The sequence below is a fragment of the Marmota flaviventris genome, chromosome 5 (genome assembly GCF_047511675.1).
Source record: "Marmota flaviventris isolate mMarFla1 chromosome 5, mMarFla1.hap1, whole genome shotgun sequence".
Taxonomy (NCBI): domain Eukaryota; kingdom Metazoa; phylum Chordata; class Mammalia; order Rodentia; family Sciuridae; genus Marmota; species Marmota flaviventris.
Window position 1 is genome coordinate 33,836,947 of NC_092502.1, and position 21,550 is coordinate 33,858,496.

The following is a 21,550-nucleotide window of genomic DNA, read 5'->3' on the forward strand; positions in this document are numbered from 1 at the left end:
TTCCCCCCTCCCCTCCCCTCCCATCTTCCCTCTCTACCTCATCTGCTGTTGTTCAATTCTCTCCCTTGTTTCTCCCCCCTTTCCCCTCACAACCTCTTATGTGTAATTTTGTGTAACATTGAGGGTCTCCTACCATTTCCATATGATTTCCCTTCTCTCTCCTTTTCTCTCCCCCCGCTCAACTCTGTTTAATGTTAATCTTTTCCTCATGCTCTTCCTCCCTGTTCTGTTCTTAGTTGCTCTCTTTATATCAAAGAAGACATTTGGCATTTGTTTTTTAAGGATTGGCTAGCTTCGCTTAGCATAATCTGCTCTAATGCCATCCATTTCCTTGCAAATTCCATGATTTTGTCATTTTTTAGTGCTGCGTAATACTCCATTGTGTATAAATGCCACATTTTTTTTATCCATTCGTCTATTGAAGGGCATCTAGGTTGGTTCCACAGTCTAGCTATTGTGAATTGTGCCGCTATGATCATTGATGTGGCAGTATCCCTATAGTACGCTCTTTTAAGATCCTCAGGGAATAGTCCGAGAAGGGCGATAGCTGGGTCAAATGGTGGATCCATTCCCAGCTTTCCCAGGAATCTCCATACTGCTTTCCAAATTGGCTGCACCAATTTGCAGTCCCACCAGCAGTGTACAATTGTACCCTTTTCCCCACATCCTCGCCAGCACTTATTGTTGTTTGACTTCATAATGGCTGCCAATCTTACTGGAGTGAGATGGTATCTTAGGGTGGTTTTGATTTGCATTTCTCTGACTGCTAGAGATGGTGAGCATTTTTTCATGTACTTGTTGATTGATTGTATGTCCTCCTCTGAAAAGTGTCTGTTCAGGTCCTTGGCCCATTTGTTGATTGGGTTATTTGTTATCTTATTGTTTAATTTTTTGAGTTCTTTGTATATTCTGGATATTAGGGCTCTATCTGAAGTGTGAGGGGTAAAAATTTGTTCCCAGGATGTAGGCTTTCTATTTACCTCTCTTATTGTTTCTCTTGCTGAGAAAAAACTTTTTAGTTTAAGTAAGTCCCATTTGTTTATTCTTGTTATTAACTCTTGGGCTATGGGCGTCCTATTAAGGAATTTGGAGCCCGACCCCACAGTATGTAGATCGTAGCCAACTTTTTCTTCTATCAGACGCAGTGTCTCTGATTTGATATCTAGCTCCTTGATCCATTTTGAGTTAACTTTTGTGCATGGCGAGAGAAATGGATTCAGTTTCATTTTGTTGCATATGGATTTCCAATTTTCCCAGCACCATTTGTTGAAGATGCTATCCTTCCTCCATTGCATGCTTTTAGCCCCTTTATCAAATATAAGAAAGTTGTAATTTTGTGGATTGGTCTCTGTGTCCTCTATTCTGTACCATTGGTCCACCCGCCTGTTTTGGTACCAGTACCATGCTGTTTTTGTTACTATTGCTCTGTAGTACAGTTTGAGATCTGGTATCGCTATACCTCCAGATTCACACTTCTTGCTTAGAATTGCTTTTGCTATTCTGGGTCTTTTGTTTTTCCATATGAATTTCATGATTGCTTTATCTATTTCTACAAGAAATGCCGTTGGGATTTTGATTGGCATCGCATTAAACCTGTAGAGAACTTTTGGTAATATCGCCATTTTGATGATGTTAGTTCTGCCTATCCATGAACAGGGTACTTTTTTCTATCTTCTAAGATCTTCTTCTCTCTCTCTTTAGGGTTCTGTAGTTTTCATTGTATAAATCTTTCACCTTTTTTGTTAGGTTGATTCCCAAGTATCTTATTTTCTTTGAGGATGTTGTGAATGGAGTGGTTTTCCTCATTTCCATTTCAGAAGTTTTGTTGCTGATATACAGGAATGCTTTTGATTTATGCGTGTTGATTTTATATCCTGCCACTTTGCTGAATTCATTTATTAACTCTAGCAGTTTCTTTGTAGACCCTTTTGGGTCTGGTAAATATATTATCATGTCATCCGCAAATAGCGATAATTTAAGTTCTTCTTTTCCTATTTTTATGCCTTTAATTTCTTTTGTCTGTCTAATTGCTCTGGCTAGCATTTCAAGAACTAAATTGAATAGAAGTGGTGATAGAGGGCATCCCTGTCTTGTTCCAGATTTTAGAGGGAATGCCTTCAGTTTTTCTCCATTTAGGATGATGCTAGCCTGAGGTTTAGCATATAAAGCTTTTACAATGTTGAGGTAAGTTCCTGTTATCCCTAGTTTTTCTAGTGTTTTGAACATAAAGGGATGCTGTACTTTGTCGAATGCTTTTTCTGCATCTATCGAGATGGTCATATGGTTCTTATCTTTAAGTCTATTGATGTGGTGAATAGCATTTATTGATTTCCGTATATTGAACCAGCCTTGCATCCCAGGGATGAATCCTACTTGATCATGGTGCACAATTTTTTTGATATGCTTTTGTATTCGATTCGCCAGGATTTTATTGAAAATTTTTGCATCCAAGTTCATTAGAGATATTGGTCTGTAGTTTTCTTTCTTTGAAGTGTCTTTGTCTGGTTTCGGGATCAGGGTGATGTTGGTGTCATAGAATGAATTTGGAAGAGCTCCTTCTTTTTCTATTTCTTGAAATAGCTTGAAAATATTGGTATTAACTCTTCTTTGAAGGTTTTTGTAAAACTCCGCTGTATACCTATCCGGTCCAGGGCTTTTCTTGGTTGGTAGTCTTTTGATGGCTTCTTCTATTTTCCTTTGTTATTGGTCTGTTTAAATTGTGTGTGTCTTCCTGACTCAGTCTGGGCAGATTGTATGACTTAAGAAATTTATCGATATCTTCACTATATTCTATTTTATTGGAATATAGGGTTTCAAAATACTTTCTAATTATCTTCTGTATTTCTGTAGTGTCTGTTGTGATATTGTCTTTTTCATCCCGTATGTTAGTAATTTGAGTTCTCTTTCTTCTTCTCTTCGTTAGCATGGCTAAGGGCCTGTCGATCTTATTTATTTTTTCAAAGAACCAACTTTTAGTTTTATCAATTTTTTCAATGGTTTTTTTTGTTTCAATTTCGATGATTTCTTCTCTGATTTTAATTATTTCTTGTCTTCTACTACATTTGCTGTTGTTTTGCTCTTCCTTTTCTAGGTTTTTGAGGTGTAGTGTGAGTTCATTTGTTTGTTGGTTTTTTCATTTTTTGAGGAAAGAACTCCAAGAAATGAACTTCCCTCTTAAAACTGCTTTCATTGTGTCCCATAGATTTCGGTATGTTGTGTCTGTATTGTCATTTGTCTCTAAGAATCTTTTTATCTCCTCCTTTATGTCTTCTGTAACCCATTGATCATTCAGTAACATATTGTTCATTTTCCATGTGATGTAGGATTTTTCCTTCCTTCTTTTATCATTGATTTCCAGTTTCATTCCATTATGATCAGATATGGTGCATGGTATTATCTCCACACCTTTATATTTACTAAGAGTTGCCCTGTGGCATAATATATGGTCTATCTTTGAGTAGGATCCATGTGCTGCTGAGAAGAATGTGTATCCACTTGATGAAGGTTGATATATTCTATATATGTCGGTTAAGTCTAGGTTATTGATTGTGCTATTGAGTTCTATAGTTTCTTTATTCAGCTTTTGTCTAGAGGATCTGTCTAATGGCAAGAGCGGTGTGTTGAAGTCACCCATAATTATTGTGTTGTAGTCTATTTGACTCTTGAACTTGAGGAGAGTTTGTTTTATGAACGTTGCAGCACCATTGTTTGGTGCATACAAATTGATAATTGTTATGTCTCGTTGGTGGGTGGTTCCTTTTAACAGTATATAGTGTCCTTCTTTATCCCTTTAGATTAACTTAGGTTTGAAGTTGATTTTATTCGATATGAGTATGGCCACTCCTGCTTGCTTTCGAGGACCATGTGAGTGGTATGATTTTTCCCAACCTTTTACCTTCAGCCTGTGTATGTCTGTTCCTATCATGTGAGTCTCCTGAAGGCAGCATATTGTTGGATTTGTTTTTTTGATCCAGGTTACTAGCCTATGTCTCTTGATTGGTGAATTTAGGCCATTAACATTTAAGGTTACAATTGAAATATGGTTTGTACTTCCAGTCATGTTTATTTATTTATTTATTTTAGTTTGGCTAGTTTTTACTTTTTGGTTATTTTCCTCCCCTTTTACTGAGATACCTCCCGCTGTTTGTTTTGGGCACTATGTTTCAATTCCTCTTCTTGTAGTATTTTGCTCAAAATGCTTTGCAGTGCTGGTTTTCTGGCTGCGAATTCTTTTAGCTTTTGTTTATCGTGAAAGATTTTAATTTCATTGTCAAATCTGAAGCTTAATTTTGCTGGATACAGTATTCTTGGTTGGAATCCATTATTTTTCAGCGTTTGAAATACATTGTTCCAGGATCTTCTCGCTTTCAAAGTCTGTGATGAAAAATCAGTCGTTAACCTAATTGGTTTACCCCTGAATGTAATCTGCCTCCTTTCTCTCGTAGCTTTTAATATTCTCTCCTTGTTCTGTATGTTGGCTATCTTCATAATTATATGTCTTGGAGTTGGTCTATTATGGTTTTGAATGTTTGGAGTCCTGTAGGCTTCCAGGATTTGGCAGTCCATTTCATCTTTCATCTCTGGGAAGTTTTCTAGAATTATTTCATTTAATAGGTTGTCCATTCCTTTGGTTTGAATCTCTATGCCTTCTTCTATCCCGATGACTCTCAAATTTGTTTTTTTTTTATGACATCCCATATCTCTTGAATAGATTGCTCGTGAGATTTAAGCATCTTTTCTGTGTTGACTATATTCTTTTCAAGTTGATAAACTTTGTCTTCATTATCTGATGTTCTGACTTCTACTTGATCTAGTCTATTTGTAATATTATCGTTTTGAGTTTTTAATTTGGTTTAGTTTCCTGCATTTCTAGGATTCCTGTTTGATTTTTTTTTTTAAGATCTCTATCTCCTGGTAAAGCTCGTTCTTTGCCATTTGAATTTGTTTGTTTAATTCGTTTTCAAAATATACTTGCTGTCTCATGTCTTCTCTAATATTCCTATCCATCTGAGTTAGGTATGCCTTGAGTTCTTTCCCTATCCATGTTTCTGATGCTTCTAGGTCCTCCTGTATATTTAAGTTGTCCTGCATTGTTTGTACTCCTTTTTTCCCTTGTTTTTTCATGTTGTTCACGTTACTTTCCAGCTCTGTTTGATTGCTGTATTTCTGCTCTCTCCTATAGATTTGTTTTGGTTTTGTATATCTCTGTTATCTCTCCTTTGTGTTGGTAGACTATGCCTGCTAAAGTGGATTCCGCTGGGAAGGAATTCCGACGGCCGAGCTCTAGTGACGTCACCTCTCTGCTGTGGCGGGCCCCAGGCTCCTTTCTGGGGTGTCCGAATGTGGGGGTGGGACTTGACTGTCTCTGGTTGGTTTCAGCTCCCGTTCACCGGAGGGCGGGTGGTCTCCAGCCGCCCAGTCGCGCGGGCAGCGGGTGGGCTGTCGCTGGCGGGCGGGCAATCTCTAGCCACCCAGTTGCACAGGCAGCGGGCCGGCTGTCGCCGGCTGTCGGGCGATCTCTAGCCGCCCAGTCACGCGGCAGGGGGTGAGCTGTTGCTGGCGGGTGTGCGGTTACCAGCTGCCCAGTTGTGAGGGCCTGGCCTCTAGTCCCCTGGTTTCTCCTGGTAGTCCTGGCTTCTCCTGCTAGACCAGTCTTCCCCTGAGTGATGCCTCTGGGCAGTTCAAACTGTACTCTGGGCCTGCTGTTTGCTGGGTGTGGAGGGTGGCTATTGGGAACCCCGGCACTTTATTGTTTTGATTTTTTCCGCTTGCCCCTCCCCCAGCGCTGGCAAGACAGGTTTCGTTTTCGCCGCTGATGGGAGGGTGAGTTGGAGGTCAGGTGTCTCTAGCTTTCCCTGCGTCTTTATGCAAGCTCGTTCTGATAATCCCTCCCCCGGAAAGCCTAGGAGAGATTTTATGGGAATTCCCTCCTGTGTGGGAGATGGGTTGAGTAACACACACCTGTTTTATTGTTGCAATCTGTCGGAGACTGGCGGTGGTTATGTCAGCTCTCCAAGATGGTGGCCGCTGGCTTCCTTGGTGGAGTTTCCATTGTGGGGGATAGAACTGGACCGTTTCCTTCCCTGCCTGAAATCCCGAACTCAGCCTGGGGCTCAGTGAGGGCACAGCCGGCAGGATTCCACAGAATCCGTAGCAACGTTTCTCTCTGCTTGCTGGTCGCTTCTCGGCGGTGCCCCGCCGTCTGTAGCCGCGGGGTTGGCCGCGCAGATCAGTCAGCCTGGATATCCAGTTGCACAGTTGGCTCGTGTTTGAGACTCAATTACCGGACCTCGGTGCTGGAAATCCTTCCTCTAGGTTTCGGTGCACCCCCATTTTGCTGTAAATTCCTAACAAGATAGATTTTTGTCGTTCTAACTCATTATTCACCTGCGCAGTGACGAGGTACACCGGGTGTGATGCACTCTATTCGCGGCCATCTTGGAGTATCTCTGTTTGGAATATTTTCATGTTGCTTGATTGCTTATTAGTTTTGTGGCACTTGACTTAGTTGTCAAGTTAGTTGTCATCAAACTTTTCTCTGCCCTTTGATTTTCTATTCTGAAACCCTTCAGAGGAAAAAAAAATAGATCATGTTCTACTTTAAGAGTATGATGGTAGTCAAATCATTCTGTATTCCTTGGAGGAGAGGATATGCAAAACCTAGGGAATTAAAAAGGGCTTAATGAAATGAATGTGAAGTTTTGATGCCACAGACTAGAGGTGTTGAAGAGTGAATGCAGAAAGTATAAATGTCTCCTTTTCTTTCTCCAATTCTAGTTTCATTTCCATGAGTCCAGTTCTTTCAACAGTTGGGTGTCTTTGTATTGTTTCTTCTTTATCTTCCTTGATACTATTTAGATACAAGTATATTCATGTGTTTTCCTCCTGTGGGTTGGTTTTTTTTTTCCCCCAGAGCTTGAATCCAGGGATGCTTAAACACTGAACCACCTCCCCAGCCCTTTTTAATATTTTATTTCGAGACAGGGTCTCAACAAGTTGTGAAGGTCTTGTTAAATTGCTGCAGCTGGTTTGAACTCGAAGTCCTCCTGCCTCAACCTCCTGAGCCCCTGGGATTATAGGCATTCGACTCTGAACCCAGCTGCATACTGTTTTGAACTTTGCTTTCCTTCATGTGATAATTAATTTGAAGGGTATTTACAAACAGCTGTATCTTGTCCTTTTAGAGGCTTGCATATTATTCCATTTTATGTAACACTATAAATAACATACTACAATTTATCAGCCAGGTATTCTATTGATGGGCAGTTTAGTTGTTTTTAGTTCTTTCCCACCAAAAACATTTAGTGCTGCAGTAAACATGCTTGTATTGTATGTGATTATATTAAACCCAGGTTTGCATAATGGTCTGTCTCAAATGATCTATGAAACTTTAGATGTAATTCTATATAAAATAAAATGGTTGCTTCCAGTGTTGATACAGGGATTGGAGGTAGTACCTATGAGTCGCTAGCACTATGGCATGTATTCAGTAGGTGTATAAATGAAACAAACTCAGTTTTTAGCTTTAGGTCATTTCTGAACTTGACATCTAGTAATTTAACTTGACATCTAGTTAAATTACTAGATGTCAAGTTCATAAATGACCTAAATTTACACTCTAAATTGCTTCAGATATTTTATATCAAAGATTCTAGGTAGGCAATATTTCTTGCCTTGTTGGACAAGACCTTGTGAAAGTATTCAGTTTACTTTTGTGTCTGTATATAGGCTTCTTACTTAAACAATCAAAGATGGATTTTAAAAATTTCTTTCTAATGAACTGTGGTGAAATTATTGGTTCCATTATATCCCAACAAGTACCAGGATTATTAGAATTAAAATTAAGTATTACAATTAAGTTCTTTTTTATAACTGAGAAATTATATTTTGAATGGACATGTAGCTGTAGTAATGAACCAAAAGACTCTTTATTAAACTCTTGATATGTGTGATGTGTTGTTTTAAGTGTTGAAGAGATAAAACATCCCTTTACCAATTTTATAAATAGTTTTGTTATACAGATGAGGACTCTAAGGACTAGAGACATTAAGGCACTTTTTAAAAGATCATAGTGTGTCAGAATTAGGATTTAAATCCAAGTTCAGCTGATTCAGAGCCCATTCTTCTGTTTCTGCCACATTGGATGTGGGAAATGATTCTTGTTCTCAGCATACTATTAGGTTGTGCATTAATAGCATATTGTTGTCAAGCATTTCTGTTATAGCATTAATCATATCAGCATACATACACAGATACACCTTTTGGTATTCTGGAAGAACACTCTAATATATGTTAAAATACGAAGCCAGCTGAGAAGAGAGTGAGCTAATAGTCTCTTAAAACTAGCCAAATACTGTAACAGCTTTATTGAGGTTTGTAATTAGGAGACAGAATTTTGTGCTAGATTTATCTCCTTAAATTCAACTTAAAGATTCGAATTAGTGAGGTTGTTTACGTACTGATCACTCTGAGGACTGTGATCAGTAGTGCTTGGTTTTCCAAACTTGCTGGCTAGCCAGGTAGTGTACAAGTCTGCTGTGAGTTCCAAGAGTGTGTATGGTCTTGTCTGAAATTGCAGAATGGAGACATACAAATTGAGAAGGGAGTTAACTCTGCTTTCTTGTTTACTAGGCAAACCTGAATTCCTTATAGATGTGGATTATTGAAGAGCTGAGTTCTAGCCGTGGTTGCCTAAGCATTCTGTTCAGAGAGTCCTTATTAAATTAAAGCACCCTTAAAAAAATTACTTTGGCCTTTCTGGTTTGTACCAACTGCCAGGACAGCACTTAGTTTACAGAATACTTAGATTGATTTTTTTCTTAGTCAGACACTTAAAGTAGAAGACATGAAAGAATTGAAATGCATTTATAAATTGCTTCTGTAAAAATCCCGGACTCTTCAGTGAAACAAAAAAGCAGGATGTTACTTGTGAAACCATAGGACTGGACAGATAAAAGTCTTTTGTAAAAATAGATTTTGTCATGGGTGACAGATTTCTTAAGGATTCCCAGTCCCCCATGGTACTGTAGCTAGGATTAAGCCTTTGTGCATTGCAGCATGGAGAGGCTTTTATTTGAGTTAAATTCAGATTTCTTGTTGTGTCACCTGACAGTCTTGTGGTTTCAGATGAGTATGGTTCATTGCTATAATTAACCTGGGTTGGCAGTTGTGCATAACTGGAGTTTTTTAGGGATTTTGGAAAGTGGAACTGCTTAAGAGAAATAGGATACCACCAGTGTACAGCTTAACTTAGGATTTATTTTTATGTATCAACATAAAAATCACTGTCTAGTTATAAATTTGGCAATTTATTTACTTTAAAATACTTGAAATAAAAACTTTAATGCTAAGATGTTAAATAGCATTGTATTAAACTGCTGGTCATAATCCAATTATTTTTATAGTTATTTTAAAATGTTACTGACATGGACCTCAATTTATCTGGTATTAATTGAGGATCCTTAACATTTCTTCTATCTCCCATCTTCTCTCTATAGTATGTAGATTAATTTGTGATTAACCAGTTTTCAATCTGGGAGGGATTTCTGTTTACAAAATGATTTTGAATTTTACAGAAAACAAAATTGGTACAATAGTGATATGTTGTCACTGATGATGGTACTTGCTTAAGAAAAAAAAAATTAAGCATTTCTTCATTATGTGTTTCCTGGCAATAATGCAAATACTGTGCCAATCATAAACCTAGGCCCCTGCAGTACTGTTTTAAGGAAGCTACAGGATTCAACTATCCTTTCATCTATTAATCATTACCTTTCTTCCTTTACTCTTTGAGAAATGACATTTTTAAGAAAACCACCTGGGCAAAAGAAAAATACTATAGGCATTTGCTTTGATGTTGTGTTTTCAGGGAATTGGTTATTCATATAATTCACTTGTTCAGCATGACATAAAGTCCAACAGTAAAAGTATTTTAATTTCAATGTAGTAGAGTTGCAATGATAGAAACTTTCTAAACTATGACATTTGGGCTAGGAATTGCTTCCTGGCTAAATAACTTAGAAGAGGATTCAGCAAGCATCCAACTGAACCAGTAGCATGGGGCCAAGGACAATTTAAACATCTCAGACTGAAAAATTCTGTCCTTGTCAGGAGTATAGTGTGGAACTGGAGGATAAAAGACCTCAGAAAAAATACCATAGAATAGAGAAAAGAAAACGTTAATCTGAAGACTTAGAAAAATATTTGATTTCTGAAACTTACTAGTTAGAGTCAAAAATTTTAGGTAAATAATTTGGCATCCTGAACAGGATGGAGAAAGAAGTGATTTCTGAAATAAAATCAGAAATAATAAGGAGATACTTGGTTGGCAAAAAAGGTATGAAATAGGATTATGTAGAAAGGAAAATAGGGAAGATAAAGACTGCACAGAAATGAAAAATTCTGTGGCAGAATTAAGTTTTATAGACATATATAATTTGCTTTGTGGAGACACTTTTTTTTTTTTTTTTGGTACCAGGGACTGAACCCAGGGACACTTAACCACTCAGCCACATCCCCAGTCCTTTTGTATTTTATTTAGAGACAGGGTCTCACTGAGTTGCTTGGGGCCTTGCTAAATTGCAGAGCCTGGTTTTGAACTTTTGATCCTCCTGCCTCAGCTTCCCTAGCCACTGGAATTACAGACTTGCACCACTATGCCGAGCTAGGAGACACATTTTAAAATTGACTAGTTAGAAGCAGTTTTCTTCAAAGCAGAGTCTGCCTACAGGATTTTAAGAACTCAGAAATCTTTAACCATGAATAGAAAATATTTTTTGAATTGATTGTGGTGCTTTTGGGTTCTGATGTTGGCCAATTCTTGGCATGTTGGTGTTATAATGGAAACATTTTTTACTTAGCTTTTATAGCCTAATTTAGCATCCTTCTTTTCCTCTTTTCTTCCTTCTCTCACTCCTTTTTCCCTCTCTCTCCTGTACCAAACTGAGAATGCTTTTCAGTATTTCATTTATGCATGGGGAGGGAAGGTTCCTAACTACATGCATAGCTTTGAAACTTAGCTCCTATCTTCCCTCATTTCATGCAGGAGCATAGGATGTTAATGGTTTCTTAGAGCTAATCTGCATCATTTTGCATTTTTCATTTCACTGAGACATAACAGTGATAAATAAAGCTCAGGAAAGAACAGTGCTGACACATAATTAGTGCTCTACAGATGATTACTGAATGAATTAACTAAAATCTTTAGATTTGATTAGTTTACTGTATAGTAACACTCTTTCATGCTACATAAAAATGAAAATGTATGGATGATTAAAGTAGGGTAGAGGAAAAGAGATCAATTGGCATATTTTTTAAAAAAATGTATTCTTTTTAGTTGTTGTTGGACACGATACCTTTATTTTATTTATTTATTTTTATTGGTGCTGAGGATCAAACCCAGGGCCTCGAATGTGCTAGGTGATTGCTCTACCACTGAGCCCACAACCCCTGCCTCAGTATATTTTAAAAAAAATTTGGGGCTGGGGATATGGCTCAGTTGGTAGTGTGCTTGCTTTGCATGCACAAGGCCATGAGTTCGATCCCCAGCACCAATACACACACACACACACACACACACACACAATTGATGTTTATTTAGTTATATATGGTGCTGAGAATCGAACCCAATGCCTCATACATGCTAGACAAGTGCTCTACCACTGAGCTACAACCCCAGCTCAGTTGATATTTTTTACAGTGGGCATCAAATTGAATTTTAAGATGATCCATGAGGCCGAAGAGTTGGTCAAATAGGGGGGAAAAAAAAAAAAGATTTACAAATTTTCTTTGAGGGTGACATTGTTAATTTATTGATCTAAAATATTTTATTGATCTAAAATACCTCAGTGTTTCTCAACCATTTTTCCCACTGTTGTTCCATAAGGAGCCTTTATTACTCCCATTAAAATTTTTTTTTTTTTTTAGTTGTAGATGGACACAATATTTTTTTTTGACACAATATCTTTATTTGCTTATTTATTTTTATGTGGTGCTAAGGGTCGAACCCAGGGCTTCACACCTGTAAGGCAAGCGCTCTACCAGTGAGCTATAGCCCCAGCCCATTCCTCATTTTTCTTAATCACCATCTCCCCTACTTATGACATTTTGATACCACAATTACACCATGTATTTGCTTATGTACTGTGGCCCTTTGGAAGGCTACAATCCATTTAATATCTAAGTCATTCTCCCCACACTCCTCCAAGAACTTGTCCCTCTGTGAGCCATCTCACCCCCATTAAGAATGCATGATTTAAACCAGGTCCTGTGGTGCAAACCTGTAATCCCACCACTCGGGAGGCTGAGGCAGGAGGACCATGAGTTCAAAGCCAGCCTCAGCAAAAGTGAGGCAGTAAGCAGCTCAGTGAGACCCTGTATCTAAAAAAAATATGAAATTGGGCTGAGGATGTGGTTCAGTGGTTGAATGCCCCCTGAGTTCAATCCCTCATTACTTTCTACCCCCCACTCCCCCAAAAGAATACATGATTTATCCCCATATTGATAGTCAGTGACATGTGTTACATGTATTCACATGGTCTCCTGAGGTGTAGTGTCAATATGTAAAAGGGGGTGTCTGTCTATTCCAGCATGTTTATTTTCTGTTCCCATTCTTTGAATGTGTCATAAAAAACATGCATAGCAGATAAACTGACATGAAGTATAAATAACATCTGTGTAGAAACTTAAAATAGTTTGTGGTTCATCACTGAATACACTTACCAATGTTTAAATTAATGTTACATTGAACACTTAATGTTACTTAAAACTGAGGAAAGTTTGGCTGTAGCAGATAGTTTTTGTAAATGGTGATGGTATGTTTACCACTGATAATGATTTGGCTTGGATATATCTTCAGTTATAATTTGATAATAGGCAACACGATGAAGTAGAAAACATGGTGGATTAGATGTCAGAAGACTTAGAAATCTAAATAATTTGAGTGCTGAGTATTGCCCATAAAGGTAGAGTAGTGATAGAGGGGAAGAGAAGAGAGATCAGCTAGCACTATCCAGAATATAACTTTAGGTAGGTCCTTTTCACTTTTCTTTCACTCGATGAAATGAATAAATTTCAGGTGACTTTTACCATTTAAAATTATTTGCCTTTTGAAGGATCCTCTTTGGGATATTGTTTTTAATATCATGTTCTCCTAGTATAGTGCAAATACAATAATTTGTTAGGCCACTTTTTATCATTCTTATATGATTATAAATATCCTAATTCACAACTTCTTTCCATTATTAGGTAAAGACAATTGGGGCTTTAGTAGTAACCCCTCTCTATTTCAAGCATATACTCTGTCAAAGCACAGATGTCTTCCCCAATGAGTTTCTTTATATTCTTATTCATTTATTTATTTTTAGACGTTGATGGACCTTTACTTCATTCATTTATATGTATGTGGTGCTGAGAATCAAACCCAGTGCCTCATACATGCTAGGTAAGCACTCTACCACTGAGCCACATCCCTAGCCCCACCCTATGAGGTGTTTTTTTTTTTTCTTTCTTTCTTTTTTTTGTGGTGCTGGGGATTAAACCCAGTGCTTTGTGCATGTGAGGCCAGCACTGTACCAACTGAGCTATATCCCCAGCTCCCCATCGAGTCTTGATCAGCATTTCTTATTGCTGCTGCTGCTGCTGCTGTTGCTGTTTTGAATTAGTATTCTATATGGATGTCTCTTCTAGATCAAAACAGCCTCAGACAGATTTCCACTTAAATACAGGCTTGGTTATTTTAAGTCTCTTTTATTTCATTCCTCTGTTGATATTCAGGCATGTCCCAAAGTCTAATTCCCTCCAACTGCGGACCCTTCTTCATGTTTTCTTCCATCCTCCCCAATGCCTATACTGCCTTTTCTCTGTACCAATTATAATGCTTTCCATGTGTCCCCACTTTCTTCACAAATTCTTCACCTTTTCTGCCTTCACAGGCCATATTTCCTTTTTTCCTTAAGTAAAGGATGTTTATTTGTCCACAAACTACCCAAAATTAGGCTTAATAATTTGGCCCACCATTATTGCCTGGAGACTGTTTCTTGTGTAACGAAAACTACTTCTTGTAGTTTCATGACATTGTACCATGCCTTGTTCTGTTTTGTCATTTGGAAACCTGTAGCAGCTCCCTAGTATTGTTCAGGAACTTTGACACTTAGCTGATAGTTTGTCTTTGCAGATCACTGTGTGTCATCATCTTGGGCAGCCCACACATCTAACATTCTGACCTCTCAGTTCCTGATTCCATGGACCTTGGTCTTTTCCTCATGGTTTATACCATGAGCCTAATTTTTAGCTGAGACTGCTCATTCTGAGATCTTTCCATTCTGGCCGTAACATTATATCCTCATTCAGACTTCTTATTTAACTTAACTGAAACCACATGTTTGTTAGTTTTTCCCCTCCTTTTCTTTAATCGGGTGCATTCTGGCCACATTCTCTTAGTAAATCCAGACCTTCTTTCGGTAAGTAACTCTTAACAGCCTTGTTTCCTATTTTCCCTTGTATCTGCTCAGAAAACCTCCTATTAAATCTATGGTCTGTCTTTGTCTCTTCCACATTTGAGATCTTCTGTGGTAGTGCAGAAAATTAGTCTTATTACAGATTTAAGGTTTTCAATTCATCTGGGCCCTCAGTATATAGCTTGACTATACTTCTGATTTTGTCAGGTTAGCACTTTAATGACTTTGCTAGGTTTTGTTTCAAACCTTATTGCCCAATTTAGGCCACCTACTTCACATATGCTTATAAATATGAATGACTCCTACCTGTTAGACAAAAAAAAAAGTGATCAAATTTAAATGTTCAGTTTTGTTTCTTTTTGTGTCTCCAACCTGCAAACCCATCTGCATTAATTTTCATTTGTAGGCCATCTTTTTCTTGCCTCATTAAGTATATTTGGCAGTGTTATTAGGGTACCCTTGTCCAAGCTATCCCAACTTCTCCAGAATCTTAATTTAACAATTCCATCTTATTAACTTTGACTCTTTCTGCTTCCTTACCTTCGACTTAGAAATACATAGCTTAAATATATACTTTTCCCCCTATATATTTCATACACATACATCTCTGTCAATACAAAATAAAATCCTCATATAGCTTCCCCTCTTCTACCTGTCTGAGGTGACCATAGAGCTTGGTTGTCAATAATCATAGTGTCCTCCTGTCTGTTTTACTTTCAAAACATAGTAGTTTAGATGGTAGTTACATCATCACACTATTGCTGTGTCTCCACCTTTCATGGGGAAACCTTTACTTGCTCTCTTAAGTTCTCAGTTTTTTTTTTAAATGCATTGTTATATGACTACTCATTCGCCTCTTTCACCACTGACACTTTTCTAACTACAGTACTGTTATGGCTTGGGTGTGAGGTGTCCCTCAGAAGCTTATATATCAGACAGTGCAAGGTCTAGAGGAGAAATGATCGGGTTGTGAGAACCTAGCCCAATTAGTGAATTAATCACCTGATAGGATAAATTGACTGGTAATTGAAGGCAAGTAGGGTATGGCTGGAGGAGGTGGGGGGTAGTGTTGGGGTATATATGTGTATTTGGCAAGTAGAGAGCTCTCTCTCTTTGCTTCCTGATCATCATGTAAGCTGCTTCCCTCTGCTATATTCTTTTAGTCACAGCAGCAAAAAAGCTGATTAAAACAAGTATCCACACCACCAAATTGCTAAATTTTAAGGACACTTTCAGTCTTTATGAATTTTGGCCTTTCTGCAACATTTGGTGCTGGGCATTATTCTTCCTTTATCTTCTTTGGCTTTGGTTTTGAAATATTACTTTCCCATGAGTCTTTTTCTCTCTGGTGGTCTGTCTTTACTGATCTTTCTTGGCTTCTTTGCTTCTCTTCTTTAAAATTACTGAAATGTTCCCAACTTCTAGTTTATTTATTCTTCACTTTTGTTTTTTTAATGAATATGCTCTCTCTTTAATTATAGTTTGTTTAGTGGTACTACTATCTCTAATATCTTTAATATTCTACCCTATGATTGTAATGTCCTATTCCTTATCCTATCCCCCTATACACTCTCTGCTTTTTTTTTTCCTTTTAGCACTTTGACCATTCTATCTTCATTGTCTTCAAATCTGCTCGCCTCATGCTATCACTGCCTTTCCTAAGTAGCTTAGATTCTGCTGTCCATTATTTCAGCTGTATTCTTGGAGTCTTTTGCTCCATCTTCATGGCCCTCTTTTCCTTTTGTCCCATTTACCTGTCAAAATCCTTACCTTGTCTCAATAATTTCCTCGACATAACATGAAAATGCAGTTTTGTAAAAACAGTTCACTGTGATGCTAATCACTGTGGTCTATGGATGAGTCTCTGGTTTAGCTTGCATTTCTAGAGTAAGGCTTCATCAGTTTGTAACACAAGCATTTGCTAAGGATTAGACAGGAGAAAACTAAAATTGTATTTTCTGTCAATAATTTGAGATGAAGATGTTTTATATTGCCAGTTATAGTTAGTTTCACACGAATTAATAGAGTTAAGGAAATGAAGGAACCCAGTCAAGAATTGTGCCTGAGGAGTTGACCATTTAGCCTGATGTACCCAAATACAAATAGCTTCAATTTCATTTTACATTGGTTCTTCCATTTCTTACCAGTTCTCCTGTAAGCAGTGCATTCAATTAACCAGCTAGTTTCTCCTCCATTCCACTCATTGTTTTTTTCTCTTCTCTCTTTCCTACCTCACCCACCTTATTAATCTTTTAAATTGTGATATATTATGCATTAATAAAAGTGCATAAAATGAACTTGATATGATTTTTACTAATAGAGAATGTCAGGTGAACATCTGTGTAAGTATTGTCTAGTCAAAACATAGAACATATGAAGCCTAGCACAGTGGTGCATGCTTGTAATCCCAGTGACTCGGGAGGCTGATGCAGGAGGATTGTAAGTTCAAAGCCAGCCTCAGCAATTTAGCAAGGCTCTGAGCAACTTATCAAGACCCTGACTCAAAATAAAAAAGGGCTGGGATGTGGCTCAGTTTTTCAGTGCCCCTGGATTCAATTCCTGGTACCCAAAATAAACAAACAAAAAACATATTCATTGTCCCCACTCCACCTGGTACTCCCCCAGCCCATGCCTTTTTTTTTTTTTTTTTTTAAATTTTAAAACTAGGTATGCATCCCAGGATAAAACTTCTGCCTTTTTAAACCTTTATGTAAATGTAAGTGGGAAAGTACAGTAGCTATTTGTGTATATGTCATTGTCTAATTTATTTTGCTTATGATCTATTTGTTTTTATCTGTCTGATGATGTTCATTCTTGTGTTTGTTGTATAACATTTAATAATCTGAGCAAATCACAATATATTTACCCATTCTGCTATTGGAGAACATTTTGATTCTTTCTAGTTTTAGCTGTTAAGAACAGTGCTTCTATGAACATTTTTCTATTACATTGAACTTTGCTGAGTGGAATTGCTCAGGTCAGCTTTATTTTTAGTTGATTTTTGTCCATTTAACACCAACACACGCACACACGCATGCACATGCACACAGTTTTTAGAAGAGATTATGCCAGTTTTGATTCATATTAGCAGTATAGAAGAATTTTTGTAACACTTGTCACTTTTTTAAAACTCTTGTCTTAAACTGAAAATGTTTAGTTTTCACATTTCTATATTGAAGTAAAAAAACTATTTTAAAATATGGGTTTAATCTTTTTATGTCATCTAAGTCCATGCCGTGAAGTCAGCCTATATTTTTATCTATGTTAAATGCACTGTTTATTGACTCCTTTTATATTCATGTAGGATGACTATATTTTGTAAGTACTTAATGATAGTTACAACTTTTATTTTTAAATAAAATAATTTTGTCTTTGCTTTATTTTTGATCTAAAATGTTATAGCTGTATAACTTGACCCTAAAAAAATAATGATATTTTATATAAAGATATGTGTTCCTCAGTAATAATATAATTTCTGGCCCTATTGTATAACTTTTATTTATACAAATGTATGTGGTATATTTATTAAAGTGAGTCTGATCTTTATTTTTCTTTCAAGTTGGCCTTTGCCAGAGTTTGATCCAAGTCAAATTCGATTGATTGTATATCAAGACTGTGAAAGGCGAGGGAGAAATGTCTTATTTGATTCCAGCGTTAAGAGAAAAAATGAGGACACATCAGTATCGGTGAGTATCATTATTGATGTGTTTGAATTTAATGTTGAGCATTTTAATAATTTGAGAAAGAATGAGTAGAATTTCTGTTTGTAAGTACAAAGTATCTTGTCAGTATAGAAAATGTTTAAAGTTCAGAGTTCTGATTTGAGATTTTTTTTTTTAAATAAGAAAATACTTGTATTATTTGTCATCAATCTAGTTAGAAACTATTTTAGTTTGACCTTTATGAATCTATATGATTATATGACATTTTCATTCTGATGAGAGGAAAAAAGCATTTGTTTATGTAAATAACTAAGTGTCTACAAGATTTCAGACCTGGAATTTTATAGGCTCTGCCCTCTTAGTCTCTCACCTTATTTGGGGAGGTAGACATTGAACAAATAAATGTATAAACAATTCTAAATTGTGATTAAGTACTATGAAAGAAACTTGTAGAACGCTTATGAGTTGCTAAATTGAATTGAGTGTTGGGCTCTTAAGGAAGATCCTACCATGAACCTTTCTTAGTTTTCTTCCATGGGGAGGCTAATCCCCAAAGGGCTCCGCTCTCGTGACTTAATCATCTTCCCATGAGAAGATGTGTTAGGAGTCCTTATCCCCTAATACCACCCAATTGGGGATTAAGATTTTAACATGAATTTTAGGGATACGCAAGCATTTAGTCCATAAGTATGTCCTCCTCCTCTCTTTTTGTCTCTGACCTTTGTCTCTCTTGGTGTCTTTTGATACCTCTGTTTTTGTGTCAGGCTATCTTCATTGTTTTTGGTCTCCTCTCATCTTAGACTCTCCTTTCTATCTGTTAGTCTATCCTTGGTGTGTCTTAGTTTCCTCTCTTAATAGTATCTGTCTCTTAGCTCTGTTCTAATATTATCCACTTATTATTTAACAATGAAAATTTCCTCTAAGCCTACTCTAAAACTTTTAATGTAATTGGTACCTAGAAATCAAACTACCTTAAATACCAACAGTCTGGTTTTTTATGCTATCTTCTTAGATAAAATTTACCCTCCTTCAGGATTCCTTTCTGAGGGGCTGTGGCTGTCGCTCAGTGTTAGAGTGCTTGTCTGGCATGCATGAGGCACTGGGTTCGATCCTCAGCACTACATAAGAATGAACAAATAAAAAATAAAGGCATTCTGTCCATCTATAACTACCAAAAAAATTCCTTTCTGATTTCCCTTAGGTATATTTCTTCTCATTCAGAATTCTCATTACAATTTGTTCATAGTCATATATTATGGCTATCTTTGTATATTACTAGATTATGAAAAAAATCTTGAAATTAAAAAATTGGCCTATTATTTACCTATGTTTTCTAAATTGCATGCTACCTCACATGTGGTAAGTAGGCAGAGCATATTTCAATCCATTATAAATTTTATTCAGAAGTTTTTTTCAAAATCTTCTAATTTTTTGAAAATTCCACATATTGCTTTTGTACAGTACAGAATACACTGAAATACCCATTTGCAACCAGTTGGAAGCCAGTTGATTTTTTGGGCGGGGGGAGGGGATGTTGCTTTTTCTTTTCTTTTTTTTAATTTTTTAAATTCTAATTTGTTATGTATGATCACAGAACACATTACAATTCATATTATACATACAGAGCACAATTTTTCTTATCTCTGGTTGTACACAGAATCACACTATTCGTGTCTTCATAATATATTTAGGGTAATGATGTCAATCTCATTCCATCATCTTTCCTACCCCCATGCCCTCTCCCTTCCCCACCCACCCCTTTGCTCAATCTAGAATTTGTCCAATCCTCCTATGCTCCCTGCCACCAACCCCATTATGAATCAGAATCCTTATATCAGAGAAAACATTTGGCATTTTTTTTTTTGAGATTGGCTAATTTAACTAAGCATTATATTCTCCACCTTCATTCATTTACCTGCAAATCCCAGGATTTTATTCTCTCTTAATGCTGAGTAATATTCCATTGTGTATAAACCACATTTTTGTTATCCATTCATCTACTGAAGGGCATCTAGGTTGGTTCCACAGTTTATTTTGAATTGTGCTGCTATAAACATTGATGTGGCTGTGTCCCTATAGTAGTTTTTAAGTCCTTTGGCTGTAGATCAAGGAGTGGGATAGCTGGGTAAAATGGTGGTTCCATTCCCAGTTTTCCATGGAATTCTCCATACAGCTTTCCATGTTGGCTTCACCAATTTTCAGTCCCATCAGCAGTGTATTAGTGTGCCTTTTCCCCCACATCCTCACCAACACTTATTGTTGTTTGTGTTCTTAATAGCTGCCATTCTGACTTGAGTGAGATGAGTAATTTTGATTTGCATTTCTCTAATTGCTAGAGATGTTGAACATTTTTTCGTATATTTGTTGATTATTGCATATCGTCTTCTAAGAAGTGTCTGTTCAGTTCCTTGGCACATTTATTGATTAGGGTGTTAGGTTTTTTGGTGCTTAGACTTTTTGAGTTCTTTGTATACCCTAGAGATTAGTCTCTAGCTGATGATGTGTGTGTGGTAAAAATTTGCTCCCAAAATGTAGGCTTTCTATTCCCCTCACTGATTGTTTTTTTGTTTTGTTTTGTTTTTTTGCTCAGAAGAAGCTTTTGAGTTTGAATCCACTCCATTTATTGATTCTTGATTTTAATTCTTGGTCTATAGGAGTCTTATTAAAGAAGTTGGGGCCTAATCCTAAGTGATGAAAATTTGGGTCTACTTTTTCTTCTAATAGGTGCAGAGTCTCTGGTTTAATTCCTTAGGTTATTGATCCACTTTGAGTTGAATTTTGTGCATGGTAAGAGATAGGAATTTAATCTCATTTTGTTGGATATGGATTTCCAGTTTTCCCAGCACCATTTGTTGAAGAGGCTATCTTTTCTCTGATGTTTGTTTTTGGTGCCTATTATAAGATAACTGTAATTTTGTGGGTTAGTCTCTGTGTCCTGTATTCTGTACCATTGGTCTACCAGTCTATTTTGGTGCCAATACCATGCTGTTTTTGTTACTATTGCTCTATAGTATAGTTTAAGGTCTGGTATTTTGATGCCACCTACTTCACTCTTCTTGCTAAGGATTGCTTTAGCTATTCTGAGTCTCTTTATTTTTCCAGATGAGTTTCATGACTTATTTTTCTATTTCTATGAGGCATGTCATTGGAATTTTGATTGGAATTGCATTAAATCTGTACGTGCTTTTGGTAGTATGGTCATTTTGACAATATTAATTCTGCCTATACAAGAACAAGTTAGATCTTTCTTTCTTCTAAGGTCTTCTTTAATTTTTTTCTTTAGTTTTCTGCAGTTTTTGTTGTAGAGGTCTTTCACCTATTTTGTTGATTTTCAAATACATACATACATACATATATATATGTAAATATATATATATATATGTATATATATTTTTTACACTATTGTAAATGGGATGGTTCTCCTTGTTTCCC

The 21,550-nt window shown here is 36.8% G+C and overlaps 1 protein-coding gene across 2 annotated transcripts in view; it reads left to right on the forward strand.

Annotated features, from left to right (window-relative positions):
• Fnip1 (folliculin interacting protein 1) overlaps nt 1–21,550 on the forward strand; it is a 115,716-nt gene that overhangs the window by 36,411 nt on the left and 57,755 nt on the right. For both annotated transcript variants that reach the window (XM_071612117.1, XM_071612118.1), the window contains exon 2: nt 18,016–18,142. In XM_071612117.1, coding sequence (XP_071468218.1) covers nt 18,016–18,142 — 127 coding nt within the window. The remainder of the gene's footprint in view (nt 1–18,015; nt 18,143–21,550) is intronic.